The 19556-nt window shown below is 42.2% G+C and overlaps 1 protein-coding gene across 1 annotated transcript in view; it reads left to right on the top strand.

The window, feature by feature from the left end:
* The first annotated feature begins 1776 nt into the window (after positions 1–1776).
* The window catches only part of LOC147009731 (uncharacterized), a 45126-nt gene continuing 27346 nt past the window's right edge, over positions 1777–19556 (top strand). The window contains exons 1-4 of the mRNA XM_085861206.1: positions 1777–1798; positions 6506–11602; positions 11985–12065; positions 12188–12548. Of these exons, the coding sequence (XP_085717332.1) occupies positions 1777–1798; positions 6506–11602; positions 11985–12065; positions 12188–12548 (5561 nt within the window). The remainder of the gene's footprint in view (positions 1799–6505; positions 11603–11984; positions 12066–12187; positions 12549–19556) is intronic.

Raw genomic sequence — 19556 nt, forward strand, 5'->3', positions numbered from 1 at the left:
GGGTTTAAAGTGTTTTAAGTGTCATAAAGGGGTTTAAGGGCGAAAGAGCAAAAGGTGTCAGAAGTGTTAAAATGGTTAGAAATTGTCAAAAGGGTCTGAAAAGTGTAGAAAGGGTCGAAAAAGGTCTATAGATCTCAAACGGGTCCAAATGGGTTTTAAGAGGTCTAAAAGGTCTTGACAGGGTATAAATGGGTATTAAAGAGTTAAGGGGTGTAAAGGGTCCGATGGGGTCTACAAGCCATACAGGGTGTAAAGGAGTGAAGCTGTCGTAAACTAATTACCTCATGTTAGTAAATAAATTAATTCTGTAGTGCAACACGGAGATAGTGGGCCAAATGACCTCATCATGACTGTTTAAAACACCTAATTCGGTGCATTGTGGTTAAAAACCTGATCGTAGAAAGTTTCGTCCCGAATTAACTTTGGGAGCTCAAAGCAGTAAGGTCACAATCAAAAAAACATTTCGCTTTTATATAATGGGGATGAACAACCGATTTTCCTGCTGCAGCCTCTTCTTCCTCCCTCTTCTTCCTCTTCTCAGAGAAGTGGCATCACTTCGTTTCTTCCATTGACCAGCTTACAGTGAGATCTCATGGTAAAGCCATGGCTAACAGAGAAAAGCTCCATTCAAAACTCATTCAAGGTTACAGTAAAGCTCATCCAGAAACATGTCCTTTTACAGCTCGTTTTGATATGTAACAAAAAAGGTTATGTAACAGCAATGAAACCCCCCAACCCCCTGTAAGTGTAAAACTCAATAACGTTTGGATGTACATCCACACCCACCAAACTCCAAACCCCAACCCCCACATGTTCTGCACATAATTTTTGAAAGGCCCCTTCAATATGACATTGTTAATAGGTCGGAGATGTCGATAATATTGGAAGAAATGAAATATATTTCACCTGTGATTGAACATTCCTGTGATAGTGACCAGAAACCATTTGAAAACTCAAAAAAAATGAATCGTTTCCAAGGTTACCGGCTCCAACCAAAACGATATCTTCTCATTGAATTTTACACGAAATTCCCGTTTCTACCAATTAAATAAACACGACAAAAAATTGCTCATTTGAGCTGAGACATCTACGATGAAATTAATCAAACATTTACAATCAATATATAATGAAAAACCAATCACAATGTTAAATTGTTGTTATTTTACTTTCTATGTACAAAGGGTCGAAGAAGGTTAATGTTAACTGTAAGTTTGCAATATAAATGTACGCGCGCGCGCACACACACACACACACACACACACACACACACACACACACACACACACACACACACACACACACACACACACACACACACACACACACACACACACACACACACACACTGTGTGTATATGTATATATGTATATATATATATATATATATATATATATATATATATATATATATTTGTATATTTGAGGTTTATATTTGGTGAAGTTAACTATAATGGCAACATTTTTTCTACAACCTCTTATTTTACCCTTGTGAGTTATGTCGTTAGATGAGCAGAAAAATTACCATAAAATCGATGTATGGGTTGTTTTAGTACTATGTTCAGTTGTTGAATGATTGGAGCATTTGAGAGAGCACATGACTCCTTCGCCAATCTCACCGATCATGATAGCGTCTTGATTACAGTTATTTTTCACATTTGATACCATATTTGATGATCGGAGGTTACCACCTCACCAAATATAACACTATCCGGGTTGAAATCCGAAAGAAAATGGGTTTTCATGAAGCATTGCATATATGGATCTACCCTTGCTGAGATGGCGACAGGTGGCAGCTCAGGTATTTATAATTTATGAATTGTGAGAAAAATGACTTTAAAACCCATATTTAGATGCACCATGGTAAACAATGTTATCTTATAAAGTTTTGTGGCGATTAACCTAAGGAGCTCAGAGGTGTGGTGTAACAAACAAATAAATAAATATTTCATATATATATATATATATATATATATATATATATATATATATATATATATATATACATATATATATATATATACATATACATATATATCCATGTATATACACATATATACATATACACAGGGTGGGCATAAAGTCTGGATACATAGGCGAATATACATTATAAATGGTTTATTGACATTACATTACAATACATGATATTATGTTCAATGACATTGCATGACAGGTTCAATGTGTTGCCCCTCGTATGTATGCTGAAGGTGCAGGTTTATTCAGTGAAAATCAGAGACACGAATCGTCTCAGGCAACACATCATGGATGCATGTGTAGGGATTGATGGAAATGCTGCATTCATGCACCCCGTCATTTCAATTTTGCACAGTGCATTGAACTGTGCATTTCTCATGAGGGACAACACATTTAACATGTCATGCAATGTCAGTGAACATATCATGTATTGTAATGTAATGTCAATAAACCATTGAAATGTATATTCGCCTTTGTTTCCAGACGTTATAGTCACCCTGTACATACATACATATATATATATATATATATATATATATATATATATATATATATATATATACATACATATATACATACATACATACACAAGTGATATATTGGGATCTACTCGTCGACAAAAATGATAATTTAATTATCTTCCTGGTATTGGCTGCAATACAATCCAATTGAGATGTAGGGGGGTGTAGCTCTGCTAAACTCATGCCTAATAGGTGGAGCCTATGCAACTGTTTAGCCAGCAGAGGTGTGTGTGTGTGTGTGTGTGTGTGTGTGTGTGTGTGTGTGTGTGTGTGTGTGTGTGTGTGTGTGTGTGTGTGTGTGTGTGTGTGTGTGTGTGTGTGTGTGTGTGTGTGTGTGTGTGTGTGTGTGTGTGTGTGTACATTTAGATTGCAAATTTTCATTTGTTTGCATTAACCTTCACCTCATGATGCATTAAGTATTATTTCCTTTATAATTGTAAATTTTACATATTATCCCACCATCGTTTTGTGCTTGCGACTCAAACTACAACACTGCTTCGCCTTTTAGCCTCCCCATGGGGTCCAGAACATTTCGACTATGTCATCTCTGCCTTCTGCTGACAATTCACTCCATACTTATCTGGACAACTGAAGCAGGTAAAATATCAAGCAACTCAACATCCTAGTTGTTTTTATTATATTTACTAAGTTTACAACTGATGCATTTGGACAAGCTTTTGGAAAGTATAATTGCAAGGTTCATGCTATTCTACAGACATGCCAGTGGGAATGGGGAACATAAGCAAATTTAATCTATAAGCCAAAATATATTTCAAATTTGAGCATTGGTATGAAACCAGCCCCAAATGGCACTTACTGCTATTTTTATGAAATAATAAAGAAAAAAAGTAAAACCTCCATTCTTTATTTATATAATCAAACAATTATGAGGTGAAATAGTTTAAATTTATGCATATGTTTGAAGTCTTGTCCACGTAGTGATGAAAAATTGTTGTACAAGTACAATTGTAGTGGTGCAAAAAACACTTTTTAAACCAAATACTCCAAAATAATATTACTTTCCCAGAGCTCATGAAAATTTGGAATTTGGACCAAAGTGTTATTCAAAGAAAAACTTTGAACAACCTACATGCCAAAAGATTGGATATTCAGAATATATTACTGAAAGGAAATGGGTATGCCTGATGTTAATTTCATGGTTAGGGTTGTAGGCTTGGGATCTGAGGATCCTGAGTTCAAATCCCGCTTGGCTGTTGAATGAATAATTAATACCAGGTAGGGTTGACTCTCCCTGTCATTCTTCTGAGGTTGGCAAAATGAGTGCCAGCTTGCTTGTATCCTGTGTCGGAGTGGCGACCTGTCCAGGATTGTGCCCAATAGCCCAGGAAACTGCTTGGGAAGCACCAACTCTCTGCGCAGAGTATGGTCCCAAATGGATGAATGGATGTGGATCATTTTCGAGCCAGTTTCACTCATTTTCTCCAGCAGTGGATTAGCTTCCTGTGCCATTTGAATAGAAATGGTGTTTTTGCCTTTCAAACTTGTTTAAAGTGAAAAACGTTTCGACTACCACTCATATAACTCAAAAACTGGAATGGCACTCTGTAGAGTGTATACCTCCATGAGGCTGAACACGTTTTGTATCCCAATGATAGGCCAGATCTGCATCCAGAACTGAACCAAAATCTTTTCCACTAATTCGTGTCACATACCCAACTCATCCACCAAGTTTTCTCACAATCCGTCTCCAACTTATTGAAACATTATGCTATATATCGTTTTTGGCCCCATTTCTCAATTGTGATAAATCACTAAAATATATATATATATATATATATATATATATATTTTTTTTTTAATTTTGTATGCTGATTCGCATATTCACCAAAATTGAATCAATTCTTCCTTGTCACACAACCAACCTGTCCGCCAAGTTTTGTCTGAATCCATCCACACCATTTTAAGATATTGTGCTATATATCGTTTTTGGCTCAATCTCTCATCTCTCAATGGTGAAGAATCACTTAAAAAATTATAGTGTCCAAATCTGGATCTGGATCTGGATCCGTATCTTCACCAAAATAGAATCAATTTGTCCTTGTCACACACCCAACTTCAATGATCTGAAGGCGGTAAGGAGATGTCAAAATTTAGCCAATTTTTGGAAAAGGCATAATTATCATAAACGAGCGAAGTAGCCACCCTACGATATTGTTCCAAGCATGCAACATGTTCTTCTGACACATACCTTTATTCAGGCAGTGTATAGGCACTGACAGCTCTTTAGAGGCGAAAAAAACCCCAGGTTATGTGCATGAAGCAAAAACATACCGACTGCATTGCATTCAAAACACCTCACAGCACTGGAAAACGTGGGGATAAGGAATACTGCACTGGAAATGGTGGAGACTTGGAATACCGTCCCACACCTGGAAGCTGCACGATACACATTTACATGGAGAATTTGTGTCCATCCCCCCCCCCACCCCCATCTCCCCAAGACGACAAAGATAAAATCAAACACCCCGACACATTATTTATTGGGGTCATGTTGATCCTATGGAGCAAATCTAGATGTGATCAACCCAGAACTGTAGGAATAGCGCAACAAACAAACACACAAACACCAGTCCATAAATTTAAGGAAGGATATATGGGATCCATCTATCCATCCATTGGGAACATGCTCTGTGCAGAGCATTGGTGCTACCTAAGTAGCTCTCTTGGATATTGGGCACAATCCTGGATGGGTCATCACTCCGACACAAGATCCTAGCAAGCTGGCACTCATTTTGCTGACCTCGGAAGGATGACAGGCAAAATCAACCCTTCCTGTTATTAATTCAAGATCCGAGTGGAATTTGAACTCAGGACCCTTGGATCCCAAGCCCACCACATATATGGGATATAATTGTGAAAAGTAAGACTTAGTGAGCGATTCCAAGGGAAAAGAACTTTGCTCCAGCGATGACACCAATTTTTTTCTCCTCTGTTATTCTTGACACAAATAAGCTGTCCGTGGGACACAAACTTAAGAGAATGGTGATGAACTAGTCTCATGTTTCCTCATTTCACATATACAAGCCACACCCACCGCCTTTTCCCATTTGTATCAGTACAGTATGTTGTGGTATTAAAGCAAACTTTAACAAGTGGAGGTACATTCAAAGTACACCAAATATAAATAATAAATAAATAAATAAATAACAAATCCTCCAGCACCCGGCGATGCCGCCGTGCAGCACATGGAGATGGAATTGTGAGGGAGAAGTGCAAAATAAATGATTGATTAATTAATTGCATAATTAAAGTAAATAAAGAAATTGTAATCGTAAAATTATTCAGTTCTGAATCAATTGGCGAATAGCATACCAAAACCACCACTGTTTCATCCGAATCTATAACTTTTCGAAAATTAAGTAATTCGCCGAAAAATGAATAATTAATTGATTTATCAATGAATAAAAAAATACACTTTATAGCCAAATCAGTTGTTCACTGTCGTGTCCAAATATCAGCTTCCAAGCTCAAAAGGTGCCTGAGATATTGTCCAGAGGAGAAAGAAAATAAATAAGTAACAAATATATTAATAATAATAATTAAGTAATTAATCAATTCATTGATTAATCCAAAATATTTTAAAACACCGTTTATGCAAAAGTACATCTTCACTATTGTGTCCAAATTTCAGCTTCCAAGCTCAAAGGATGGCTGAATTATCACCTGGGCAAACAAATAAACAAACAAACGGAGTAAAAACTGAGTACTCCCTTCAGTGCCCAGCGATGACGTCAAGCATCACTTGGATATGGAATTGGCAAGGAACAGTGTACAACAACACCATGTTTCATCTTTCAGAAAAAATTTTTGACAAGTTTCAATCATGAAATAACAAGGCATTTGCTTCAACAAGTACAAAAAAAGAAACTGCTTTGTTTGAAATAAGTTTTTAAAAAACCAATCACGTCTAGATTTGTATTTACTTTGTTTTGTTTTCTTTGTAAGAATGAATGACTTATTTTGCTTTTGTGTTTTATCACAATACCCTACAGGAGTAAATCTGGAAAGCAACAATTATGTTGAAGACATCAATTTTCAGGGGAAGAAAGAAATAGAAAATAAAATGATCAGAGAGAAAAGATATCATATCCGTCCATGCTCTTGGTGTCAGAAAGCTGAGAAGGGATGCAAAGGTGATATTGGTCCACCAGGGCCTTCAGGAGAAAAGGGAAACATCGGACCTAAGGGTTATGGATTCCCTGGGCAAAAAGGCGATCAGGGAGTGCCTGGTCCTTGTGGACCAGATGGCTATCCAGGAGCAAAAGGTGATAAAGGAGTCTGTGGTCCTCATGGATTAAAAGGCCATAAAGGTGAGCATGGAGATATGGGAGACATGGGACCAATTAGCCCTCCAGGACAGAAGGGAGACAAAGGTGATCCTGGATACTCTGGCCAACATGGGATAACTGGAGAAAAAGGGGACACTGGATATCCTGGACTTCCTGGAATGCCTGGGGCAAAAGGAGATCAAGGAGGTGCAGGGCCACCTGGAATACCTGGTGAAAAAGGAAACCAAGGACCTTGGGGACTCCAAGGTGATAAAGGTTATTTAGGGCCAAATGGTGCTATGGGAGAACAGGGAGATATAGGACACCCAGGACACATTGGAAGTGTTGGCATACCTGGAGAGAAAGGAGATAAAGGAGATGCAGGGCAATGGGGTCAACCAGGCATCCCTGGAGAAAAAGGTGGTATTGGGGATGTAGGATATACAGGTAGTCCTGGATCTCCAGGAGAAAAAGGACATGAAGGAGATTCTGGGATACCTGGAGGAAATGGTGCTCCCGGTGCAAAGGGAGAAAAAGGAGATTACGGTTACCCTGGTGATAATGGAGGGCCTGGAGCCATTGGTGAGAAAGGAGATGCAGGATTACCTGGTGTTCCTGGAGCACAAGGGGAAAAAGGAAATACAGGCTCAGTTGGATACTCTGGAGATGATGGTCTTTCTGGATCTCAGGGTGAGAAAGGAGATATAGGATTACCTGGTCACTCTGGACTTCCTGGAGCCAAGGGAGAGAAAGGAAATACTGGTTATCTTGGCAAAGATGGAGATGTTGGAGAATCTGGAGAACAAGGACAACATGGTTTCCCTGGAGAAAAAGGTCAACAAGGATATCCTGGAAGCACAGGTAGCATTGGATCAGCTGGACAAAAAGGAGACAAGGGTCTTTTAGGATATCATGGAGCAGTTGGATCACAAGGAGAAAAAGGTGATAAAGGTAATCTTGGACTATCTGGCCTCCATGGAATTCCTGGACAACCTGGAGAAAAAGGAAATGTTGGATATCCTGGTGCTCCTGGTTTTGCAGGAGAAAAAGGTGATAGGGGCTTCCCAGGGTCTCCAGGAGTTGATGGAGCGCCTGGAGAAATAGGAGAACAAGGTAATACAGGATATAGTGGAAGCCATGGCTTGCCTGGAGAAAAAGGAGATAAAGGTGATGCAGGATATCCTGGAGCTCCTGGATTACATGGAGAAAAGGGAAACCTTGGAGCACAAGGACAGCCTGGAAAGGATGGATCTCATGGACATGATGGTGAGAAAGGACAACCTGGTCTTCCTGGAAGTAATGGGATTTCTGGACCAACAGGAGAAAAGGGAGATAGGGGATTTCCTGGTGCACATGGTAGACAAGGAGATAAAGGTAATCAAGGTGCAACAGGATATCCTGGAAGTGATGGCATTCCTGGAGAAAAAGGTGAATTAGGACTGTCAGGGATTCCTGGGACTAATGGAATACATGGGGCAAAAGGAGATCAAGGAAGTTTAGGTGCTACCGGAGGAGTTGGAGGAAAAGGAGAAAGAGGAGATTCAGGACTTCCTGGCATCCCAGGGTTTACAGGTGAAAAGGGGAACCAAGGCCCTTCTGGGATCAATGGATATCCTGGTTTTAAAGGAGAGAAAGGAGATCAAGGGCCTCAAGGTTATCCTGGAAGTAAAGGAGACATTGGATATATGGGAGCAACAGGCAACAAAGGTGAAAGAGGAAGCAATGGTTTCCCTGGTGCAAAGGGAGACAAGGGAAATATTGGATACACTGGAAGTCCTGGACAAGCTGGGGAAGCTGGAGACAAAGGACAAACTGGGCAGGCGGGAACCAATGGTTTTCCAGGAGTCAATGGAGACAAAGGCAATGCAGGATATCCTGGAAGTCCTGGAGTGACTGGACCCAAAGGAAATATTGGTCATCCAGGTAATCCTGGAAGTAAAGGTGAAATAGGAAATACTGGATTCCCTGGGTCTCCTGGATCCCCAGGAATTCCAGGATACAAAGGAGACAGAGGATACCCTGGCTCACCAGGTGCAAATGGAGAAAAAGGTGACCAAGGGGGTCAAGGAGCCTCAGGTGCACAAGGGCCTGTAGGACCTCAGGGGGAAAATGGCAATTCTGGAATTCCAGGATATGTAGGAGCACCTGGAATTAAAGGTGAAAAAGGAGATCTAGGCCCAGGTGGATCTCCTGGTATGCAAGGTGATATGGGCCCTCAAGGACTTAAAGGAGACAGTGGATTGCAAGGAAGTCCTGGGTATACTGGCCAAAAAGGTGAAAAGGGTAGTGTAGGAATTCCTGGAAATGATGGTTTTCCAGGAGCTAAAGGAGAAGCAGGATTACAAGGAATATCAGGAAGTAATGGTGTACCAGGACTTCAAGGAAGCAAAGGGGAAATTGGTTATCAAGGTCTTACAGGGCCTCCAGGAGTACAAGGAAACAAAGGAGACATAGGTCCTACTGGACCTACAGGTTACCCTGGAGGTAAAGGGGAAGCAGGACTTATTGGACTTCATGGACAAAAAGGTGACATGGGTGATTCAGGACAATTTGGGCTGAATGGAGAAAAGGGTGATAGAGGAATAATTGGCATTCCAGGAATGAAAGGAGATAAAGGAAATTTAGGATATCCTGGTAGTCCCGGTGCACAAGGATCAAAAGGTGATAGAGGTGAAATTGGCTTCACTGGCATACCAGGAATCCCAGGAGGGAAAGGAGAACAAGGTGATATTGGGGCACAAGGAGTTGGATATCCTGGAGTGCCAGGAGACCAAGGGGCGCCTGGTAATGCTGGCATTAATGGTGCTCCTGGTGATAAAGGATCTGCTGGAAGCCCAGGTTATAATGGAGAAAAAGGACAAACTGGAGCAATGGGATTGCAAGGAATTTCAGGAGACATAGGAAATCCTGGTTATGCTGGAGTAAAAGGAGAAGTAGGTGATGCAGGATTCCCAGGTAGCACTGGGTATCCTGGAGCAAATGGAGAAAAGGGAGATACTGGTGCTCCTGGAAATAATGGTGCTGCTGGAATGAATGGAGCCAAAGGTGACACAGGGTCCACTGGATCACCTGGATATACAGGATCAGTAGGACCCAAAGGTGAGGTGGGGGCTCCTGGTTCTATGGGACCTCAAGGAGAAAAAGGAGAAAAGGGAAATATTGGCCCTGTCGGAACTCCCGGACTACAGGGTGCCACTGGACCACAAGGAGCAGTCGGGGAAAAAGGAAACATGGGAATCATGGGACAACCTGGACAACAGGGGATTAAAGGGGATGCTGGAATTCCTGGAGCAACTGGTGCACATGGACAGAAAGGAGATGTTGGAGTCACTGGATATCCAGGAGCCAAAGGAGACACTGGAGTCCCTGGATACTTTGGGGCAAAGGGAGATAAAGGCAGTATTGGATATCCTGGAAGCAAAGGAGAGCAGGGAGACACTGGAGTATCTGGAAGTCCAGGGCAAGTTGGAGTTAAAGGAGATCAGGGACCAGCTGGAAGTCCTGGATTTATGGGAGCCACTGGAATAAAGGGTGATACAGGAGCCCCTGGAGCTACTGGAGCACCGGGGCTACAAGGGCTAAAAGGAGAAGCTGGCGCACCTGGAATTCCTGGTATACCTGGCACTAAGGGAGATACTGGAAGTCCAGGTTATTCTGGAGCCAAAGGAGAAACGGGGATGATGGGACAAACTGGAGCCAATGGAGAAAAAGGATTCCAGGGTATTGGTGGACCAAAAGGTGAACATGGAGATGCTGGAATTCCTGGCATGAATGGATTTCCTGGGGCCCATGGAGAAAAGGGAGATGTAGGACAACCAGGGAACGATGGAGCACCTGGAGAAAATGGAGACAAAGGAGGTCAGGGATCTCCCGGTAGCATTGGGGCTACTGGAATTCAGGGAGATAAAGGCTATCAGGGAGCCCCTGGAAGTGCAGGATCACCGGGATTCAAAGGTGACAAGGGACAAAGAGGAAATACGGGACTTTATGGACAAAAAGGAGATACTGGTGCTACAGGATTTCCTGGAAGTATTGGGCCTGTTGGGTCAAAGGGTGATCAGGGACCTGGAGGACCACCAGGAGACACAGGTCCTGCTGGTGGACCTGGAGCTAAAGGAGATAAGGGCAGCATTGGGCTGCCAGGTGCCAGTGGAGAGAAAGGAAACAGAGGTGCAAATGGGATTCCTGGGGCACCAGGGGCAAAAGGAGACCAAGGAGTAACTGGAGATACTGGATCACCAGGTTCATCTGGACGGAAGGGTGAAAGAGGAGATTCAGGTGTTCCTGGATCCCCAGGTATAAATGGAATGAAGGGTGATACAGGGTCAGCTGGATATAAAGGAAGTGTCGGTGCTGCTGGACCAATAGGTGAAACTGGTATACCAGGAAAACCAGGAAATGATGGCCCACAAGGACCAAAGGGGGATAAAGGAGACATGGGTGGCATTGGAAATACTGGTATCAAGGGTGATAATGGCATGCCAGGTCCTGTTGGTTGCAAAGGTAATACTGGAGCAATGGGAAATGTAGGAGACATTGGAAATCCTGGAACTGCAGGAAGGCCTTGTGAAAAGGCAACTCCAGGAGCACCTGGCTATCCTGGAGAGAAAGGCAACAGAGGAAATCCTGGAGCTCAAGGAGCAATGGGAGAGAAAGGAAACAAAGGAATGCATGGTGCACCAGGACATCCTGGATCTGATGGAACCCCAGGAGGAGTTGGCTATCCTGGAAGGGCTGGCCCTTCTGGTCCAAAAGGAAACACAGGCACGGAAATTGGTATTCCTGGTGTCAAAGGAAACAAGGGTCAACCAGGTCAATCAGGTAAGCCATGGAACATTTTTCAGATGAACAGTTATTTCTCCAAATCTTTCCTGAACAAAATCTAAACTATAATTCTCACAATGACAGATTAATTATTTGTGAAAATAATTGTTTGACTGTGATGAGCAAATTTAAAACATGTCACTTGTTTCACTTTTACTTCACCTGATTCAGTATCATTTGTAAAGACCAAATAGAATACCAAATACTGGAAAAAACACTAACAAGGATTATTAAAAGAAACACTGGCAATCGTTTGTTGATCTGCCACAAAAAGTAAAATTGTCTCCTGGAAGGTCTCAGTTATTTACAGGAAGGACACCTGATAAATTGCCTGAACAACTTGCCCATGTTTTGAAGGTAAACTAATGCATTGTTTCAGGTGGTTCAGCTGGAACGCGTATTGTGATATTGAAGCAAAGCGTCAGAATTCAACACGAGGCCATCATGATATTACAAAAAGGTACATGTAAAGGCTTTCTCAATAAAATCAAACACTTGGGAAAATGAAGTCATAGTTCCCCTTCACGTGATAATTCAGACCAACCTAATTTTGTTTGTATGATCATTTCTGTTTCCCAACAGAGGTATTCCTGACGCTGCAAGGAAATCGCATGGCTCATGTTTTCTACTCCTACCCTGTGCGTTTTGAACTGGCACTCAAGTACAGCAGAGCGAAACATGGCAGCCTCATAGTACCACGACCTTATGATCATAGCATCCTCAGGGAGCACCTGCGCCAATTGGGAATCCAGAAAGCTTTCATCGGAGTTTGGTACAAAGATGGAGCATTCCGTGCCGCTGAATCCAACGAAAAACTTACCTACAACAACATTAATCCGAGCCAACAACATTTCCACCGCAATTGCGTGGTCATTCAGGATCACGACCACTGGGCCGTCGAAGATTGTCAAACACCATTGCCATTCGTGTGCGTCTTCAATAAGTACAACTAAGCAGGTTCTGCAGATTCCTGCCACTTTATATTAAACGGGTATTAATTGAAATGAATAATCTTTTCCCGAGATGTTTTACCATCTTCATCTCCTTTTTGTCTCCAGTGATGGGATTTCATCCTTTCACTGGCCGCAAAGTTTTTCTCTCCTTTTTGGGGGGGAGAAATGCGTCATGCAACTTACACGACACTTGCAACTGTGTCCGTCAATGCTTGATACTTAATGTGGAAATGTTTACAGCAGTTTCTCCAGAATCGAGCAACTCTGACATCAGCATAATGTAATTAATAATATGCAATGTAAATTTTGTCTTAAGGCTTAAAATGTGCTTGTTGAAAACTCCAACTCTTGACACCTAATACAATTATTAATCTAGTTTCCATCTGTGTCAAGATTGTTGGACCAGAGATATTAAAACTGATGCCACAAATGCATTCTGCAATTTGCTGGTTGAAATTTTTTTCAGCTTTGTAAATGGAGACTTAACTTATCATAGGATGTATGTGTACATGCTCCATAAATCCATGTGCAGAATATACACTTTGCTCTTTAGTTTGCATTTAGGTGCTGAATACATGACTTGTAGCGAAAAATTAAAGAGGGCTCCGTCAGCAAAAAAAAAAAAACTTATCGATCACGTGTTTTTCTTTGCTTTTACTCGCAGATGAAACTTGTTTGCATGATTTACTGAAGTTGCATAAACTAAGGACGTCACTACGATTAAATTTATTGTTCAATAGACTGTGCTCCATAAACAGAAGTTGAAAGCAGATTTTTCAAATGGAAAACAATGGATGAAGTGAAGTTTCGTGGAGCATTCAAAGCGAGATAAAGGTGCGCTCAGAGAAGGTTAAGTGCAAAAGCGTTATGAGAGACTTTACAAATACAATGCATATGATACAATACTTGCAGTGCAAATCACATGAAGAAACACGAGAAGGTATTTGACCTCAGTCCAGCTGCAAACTGTCATTCTGGTGTCTCGCAGGCAGGGTGAAGCACCGATGTGTGTACCGTCCCTCGATTGGATGCTAAACTGGTGCCATCTGCTGGTTTTAGTTGGTGGACGTTTAGGATCTCACAGTGTCCTTCTCGAAGAATCAGCGACCTTTCGCCAACACGATGAACAAATTACAAGTTCCTACTCACCTACAGGGGGCATCAGCATCACAGCCACCCAACCAACCTCCCCCAGCCAGTGATGCCAAACGCCGCCATGTGCTGCACATCTCCAACAGGCTGAACAGTTTACGTTCCACTGATAAGCCGGATCTGGATCTGGACCTGAAACAAAGTCTAATGCATTTTGTTATTGTCACCTAACCAACTCATCCACCGAGTTTTGTCATAACTCGTCAAGAACGTTTGGAAATATCATGATACACAGTATATCGTCGTTGGCCCCATCTCTCCCAAATGGTGAAGAATCACTTTTTTTAAAAATGAAAAAATTATCGTTTCTGGATCTAAATTCTGATCTTCACAAAAATCGAATCGATTCAGCCTTCTCAAACAACCAACCTGTCCACTAAATGTCATCCAAAACTGTCCTTAACTTTTTGAGATATATATAGCTTTTGGATTTTTGGCCATTGTGCTATATATAGCTTTTGACCCTATTTCTCAATAGTAAATAAAAAATATTTTCTGGTATCCAGATCCGGATCTTCACCAAAATCTAGTCATTACGTCCTTTTAACACATCCAACCGCTCAACCAAAGTTCTTCTGAAACCGTCCACAACTTTTTGAAATATCCTATTGACAGACAAACAGAGAAACAGACAGGGTTGAAAACAACCTCCACCCATCCTCGGTGGTGGAGGTAATAATAAGAGGAAACGCATTTGACAATTATACCCAAGGTGTGGTCAATTACCAAATAAGCCTGGTGTTGCTTTAGTGGTTAGGGTGGCTGGATTGGGATCTTAGGGCCCTGAGTTAGAGCCCCGTTTTCCACTGAATTAACACCATGTGGGGTTGACTCAGCTTGTCATCCTTCTGAGGTCGATGAAATGAGTACCAGTGTCCTGGGATAGGGGCACTGCATCAGCGGCATAGCCATGCCCCCAACAAAATGATAGCTACCCGGTAACCAAACTGCCATAAGCAAGAAAAATAAGTTACCAAGTTTCTTGTGGAGCACTTCCTCAGTGGCTTAAGCACTCAGACCAGCACTCCATTCTAAACAGTTCATAAGGAACGGCTGACTTGGCAAGTGCTAGCTCCTTGGTAACTGAACACATACCTGTGCCTCAGCCACACCTCATTTTGACCCTGCGCACGCAAAGCAAAAAGCGGGGTAAAGCAGTTGGTCCATGTCCATCTGTGCGTTTGTCTGTATGTCTTATCAGTTTATGATCGAGGAACAGCTTATTTAAATCGAATGTTGTACTTTGAACATGATTAGGAAGACAAGTTTGCCATTTTAGAGTACTTCGGCTCTGAATTTGTCTCGATCGCACATGCACAGAGAGGAGTGAGATAACTTTTGTACTCTGTCTGCCTGCCTAGCAGTTAAAAAAAATTGAAAATCATTCCAACTTACTGTTTTTAAGGACGTTATACAGTGCACATGCCTATGAAATGTCTACAGCCCCTTTCAAAATTTCACCTTTTGTTGCCTTATAGCCTGGAATTAAATTGTATTAAATCAGACTTTTCCCCATGCCTGGTGTTGGCTTATTTGTTGGGGTGGCAGGCGTGGGATCCTAGGGTCCTGAGTTCGTAAATCCTGCTTGGCTGTTGAATTAATACCAAGTGGGGTTGACTCTGCCTGTCATCCTTCTGAGGTCAGCAAAATGAGTATCAACTTGCTGGTGTAATTAAGAAATTCGAGTGCTCTGTGTTGGAGTGGTGACCTGTCCAGGATTGTGCCCAATAGCCCAGGAAACTGCTTCGGCAGCAACAATGCTCTGCACAGAGTATGGTCCCAATGGATGGATTTCCCACCTTTATACAAATACATCATAACCCACAACTTTCAAGTGAAAAAAAAATTTCTACAAATTTCAGAAGATTTATTAAAAATACAAAACTAGAATATCTTGGTTGGATAAGTGTACACGCCCCTGGGTTAATACTTGGTGGAAGCACCTTTGACAGCAATTACAGCTGGGAGTCTGTGATTGGTCTTGACCAACTTTGCACACCTTGATGGGTCAATATTTTACCATTATTCTGGACAAAACTGTTCAAACTCAGTCAAGTTGTGTGGGGAGTGTTGATGGACGGCAATCTTCAAATGATGCCACAGATTTTCGATTGGATATAGGTCGGGGCTCTGACTGGGCCACTCAAGGACATTTATCTGTTTGTTCCTTAGCCACTCCTGTGTAGCTTTGGCTGTGTGTTTCAGGTCATCATGCTGAAAGGTGAACTTCCATCCCAATTTCAGCTTTCTTCCAGAGGGCAGCAGGTTTTCATGCAGGATTTTTTTGTATTGTGCTCCATCCATTTCCCTTCTATCCTGACAAGTGTCCCGGTCCCTGCTGATGAGAAACATCCCCATTACATGATGCTGACACCACCATGCTTCACAGGAGGGATGGTGTTCTTTGAGTGATGTGCTGACTTTGACACGTGCAGTGGGTGCTGATGGGCCTGGTCAAACCTTTCTAATAATTTTTATTCAACATCGATTTGATTTTTTGGGGGATCCCTCATCGTGAGTAACACTTGCCCAAACAAAGCCAATGGAAATCTGACACAACAAACCCAGACAGTGTTTTATCACCAGAGGCCTACAGCCCCCCCCCCCCTGAGAAAACCAAGATGTGGAGTCAAGCGACAAATGTGGGTGGGGTCCGGCAGATGTACGACCAATGGGTGCACACTTCAAAAATCGACTCCCAACAAGAACCACAACTGCAGCAGCAACAACCATGCAGAGTTATTTTAGACATGCGATACATCGCAGATGAAAAGCTATTTATGTCTGTGTGTCTGTCTGTCTATGGAAAAGGTTGCACTATGTACTTGTCTCCTAATTACATTGTGTTTGAACGTCATTTTCACCGTGATTACATATTTAATAACGTAACTTTTAAACCTTTAGAGTTCGACCCTTTCGACCTTTAGACCCTTTAGACCTTTTAAGACCCTTTGAGATCCTTTAGACATGTTAGACCCTTTTGAGTTTAGACAGATGAAGAATTTACATCCTTTACACCCCTCTAGACCTTCAGACACCTTGAGACCCTATAGACCCAAAACCCATTTGACCTTTTGACCCATTAGACACCTTAAGACTCTTTTGACTTATTAGAATTTTATACCCCTTTAGACCCCATAGACCCTTATACCAATGAAGACCTTTTTATCTTTTAAACTGCTCAGACCCTCACGACTATTGGAACATACCATTTAGACATTTGGAACCTTTAATACCCTAATATACCCCTTGGACTCTTTGAAATCCCTTCGACCTTTTAGACGCATTAGACCTTTATGCCCTTAAGACACCTTAGACCCTTTAGACCATTTAGCCCTTTCAGACCCATTAGACACGTTTTCCCCTTCCACTAATTGGACCCCATAGACCTCAAAGACCCCTAAGAGCCTTTAAATCCCTTCAGACTCCAACTACTATTGGAACATACCCTTGAGAACCTGAGAACCCTTAAGACCCATTTAAACGCATCATACAAATAGCAAAAGAGTCTTCTTGTATTATACAGACTATACTTTTTCATCACGTCATATGCAAACTCTACCCACTGAGAGGGTGTGTACTGTGATAGTATTATTGAAATGTGCATTTCATGTATTTTATTGTTACTTATATAATACGTTTCATCCTAATGACGAAAAATGTACAGAGGTAGGGTCCATTGATGTGCTTTCTGATTCCCCATTTATTTATCTTTCTTTCCCTCTTCCTCTTACTCTGTAGTCGCTGCTAACACACTAAATTTGTTTTGGGAAGTTGTCACACGAGGATCGAGTAAAACTGAAAACAAAGGCCCCGAGAGAATTTTCTCGAGTACCACGATAGCGTTGTCTACATTGGAGGCCGCCATATTGTTAGATGGTGCCCAACACTCCATTCAGTTGGAGTGCTTACTGGAGTGCTTTGAATCAAGCAAGCCACTTGAAAATCAGTAAGCAAGCTGCTTGCTAACGGAACACACCCCAGGACAAAAAGAAACTCACTCACACTGAAAAGGCAATGACGCCTTCAAATGAGGTCTCGTTGATGAAAAATCCTTCCCGTCGGCTCTCCAGTTATTTTCTCGAAGAAGGACGGATTCCTTGGAGTCGAGACGCCGAGGCCTCAAAATGGTGTTGGACGTAAATTTGAAGAAAGTGCTTGTTCATTGTCGTCGTGGTTGCTCAGCCAAGCAAAGGAAATCCATTTCCCTGAATGGTCATGGTGGTGTAGAATAAAAGTCACTATTAAACATTGTTGCAGTTCTGTAAAACCACATTCCTCTGAGGCAATGGCACACAACATACAGCGATCCCAATGTAGTTATTTCAATAGTATATGTGTTAGTTAGCCATTTCCATATTTCTCGTGGGTAAATGGGAAAGATACATTGCATAAGGTTCATTTAGTTAGGTCTCCAATCTTCAACCCTTGTGCAGTTCTTCCACTCCTTTGCTCCCCTCCTTCCTCTCACCCAAAACATGCAAGCAAGCACACACGCAAATCAATAACGACCATAGGAACCAAGCGAGTGCACCGCGAGCACTGCATTTGCGTTTTCACGCCAATTTTCCATTCAAAACTACGTGCCAATTCTCAACTGCCGGCTCTCCCTCGAGTCTACACCAGTGTTTCTCAAGGTGGGGCGCACGCCCCACCGATGGGACGTGGAAATATTTTGGTGGGGCATGAGGATTCAGAATTAATGAATTAATATATGATCGCTTTCGAGAGAAAGAGAGCGAGAAAGCTCAGAGAAATCGACTGGAAATCATGAAACGTGGTGATTTAAGGCTGAAAATGAAAAAATTGGTTCCTCGAATCAAACAAATCTGCAGCCAGCATCAAGGGCAGGGCTCCCATTGAAGTGAGTAGCAATTGAATAAGATTTTCAATAAAGTTTTAATAAAGCCTTTTGAATACATATGTAGTATTTACTGTCGTGCCTCCAATCATGATTGGGCGTACGATTTTTTTGAAAATCAAAGTGGGGCGTGGGACAAAAAAGGTTGAGAAACACTGGTTCAGACCTTCATTCTGCTCATCATACTGTACCATGCTCACCATAACCACTTCATACAACTACCAAAAATCCCTGCAGCAACCCACACTTACATTTTAATGACAGACATGCCCGTTATTGAGGATAACCTTGCAAGGAATTTCCATGTCTTCACCACAACTATCTCCGACTTCACTACAAACGCCATCATGGACTCCGACTTCACAACAAATGCCACAACATACTCCTACTTCTCTGCAACTGCCGCAACTGCCATATATTCATCAAACACTCACCGCAGCCTTGAGGGATGTTGAGGAGACAATGTTCGGGTTATTTCTGGGCATAACTCGAAGCGTGAATGTGCGCTACAGCTCGTTGGAGGACCTATGGGTAGCGCAGGGATTTCTCTAAAATCCCACATTTGAATGGAGGCCAGATCATGTTCAAGGCCAGAGAGCGCCTACACAAACCATGGTCCCATGTCAAAACCGGAGCTCTTACGCGTGGCCCTGTAGGCGAGCAACTGAACCATATTTTGGTCCGGGGCCTGGCAAGGCATGGCTACGACCACTATGGACCAATGGGGAAGCTTGATTTCACTAAGAGCCTTGTTTGATCCAACTTTTGGCTCTTCTCCTCACCCGGGGCTCATAAAAAGAGCAAACGTGGCTCATTTCGGAGAGAATCCCTGAGACAGAATCACCTTCAGACAAAATCGCCAGGAGACAGAAGGAGCCGGGAGCAGAAGATGCCAGAGCTCGCCAGACATCGAACCTCGCTGGGGAAACAGTCAGCACAGGAGGACAACCGTTGTTGCTGAGCGAGGTGTGCCGTGAGTCAGTGT

This window comes from Eptatretus burgeri, chromosome 17 (assembly GCF_056783735.1).
Source record: "Eptatretus burgeri isolate ZD-2024b chromosome 17, Ebu_testis_v1, whole genome shotgun sequence".
Classification (NCBI taxonomy): domain Eukaryota; kingdom Metazoa; phylum Chordata; class Myxini; order Myxiniformes; family Myxinidae; genus Eptatretus; species Eptatretus burgeri.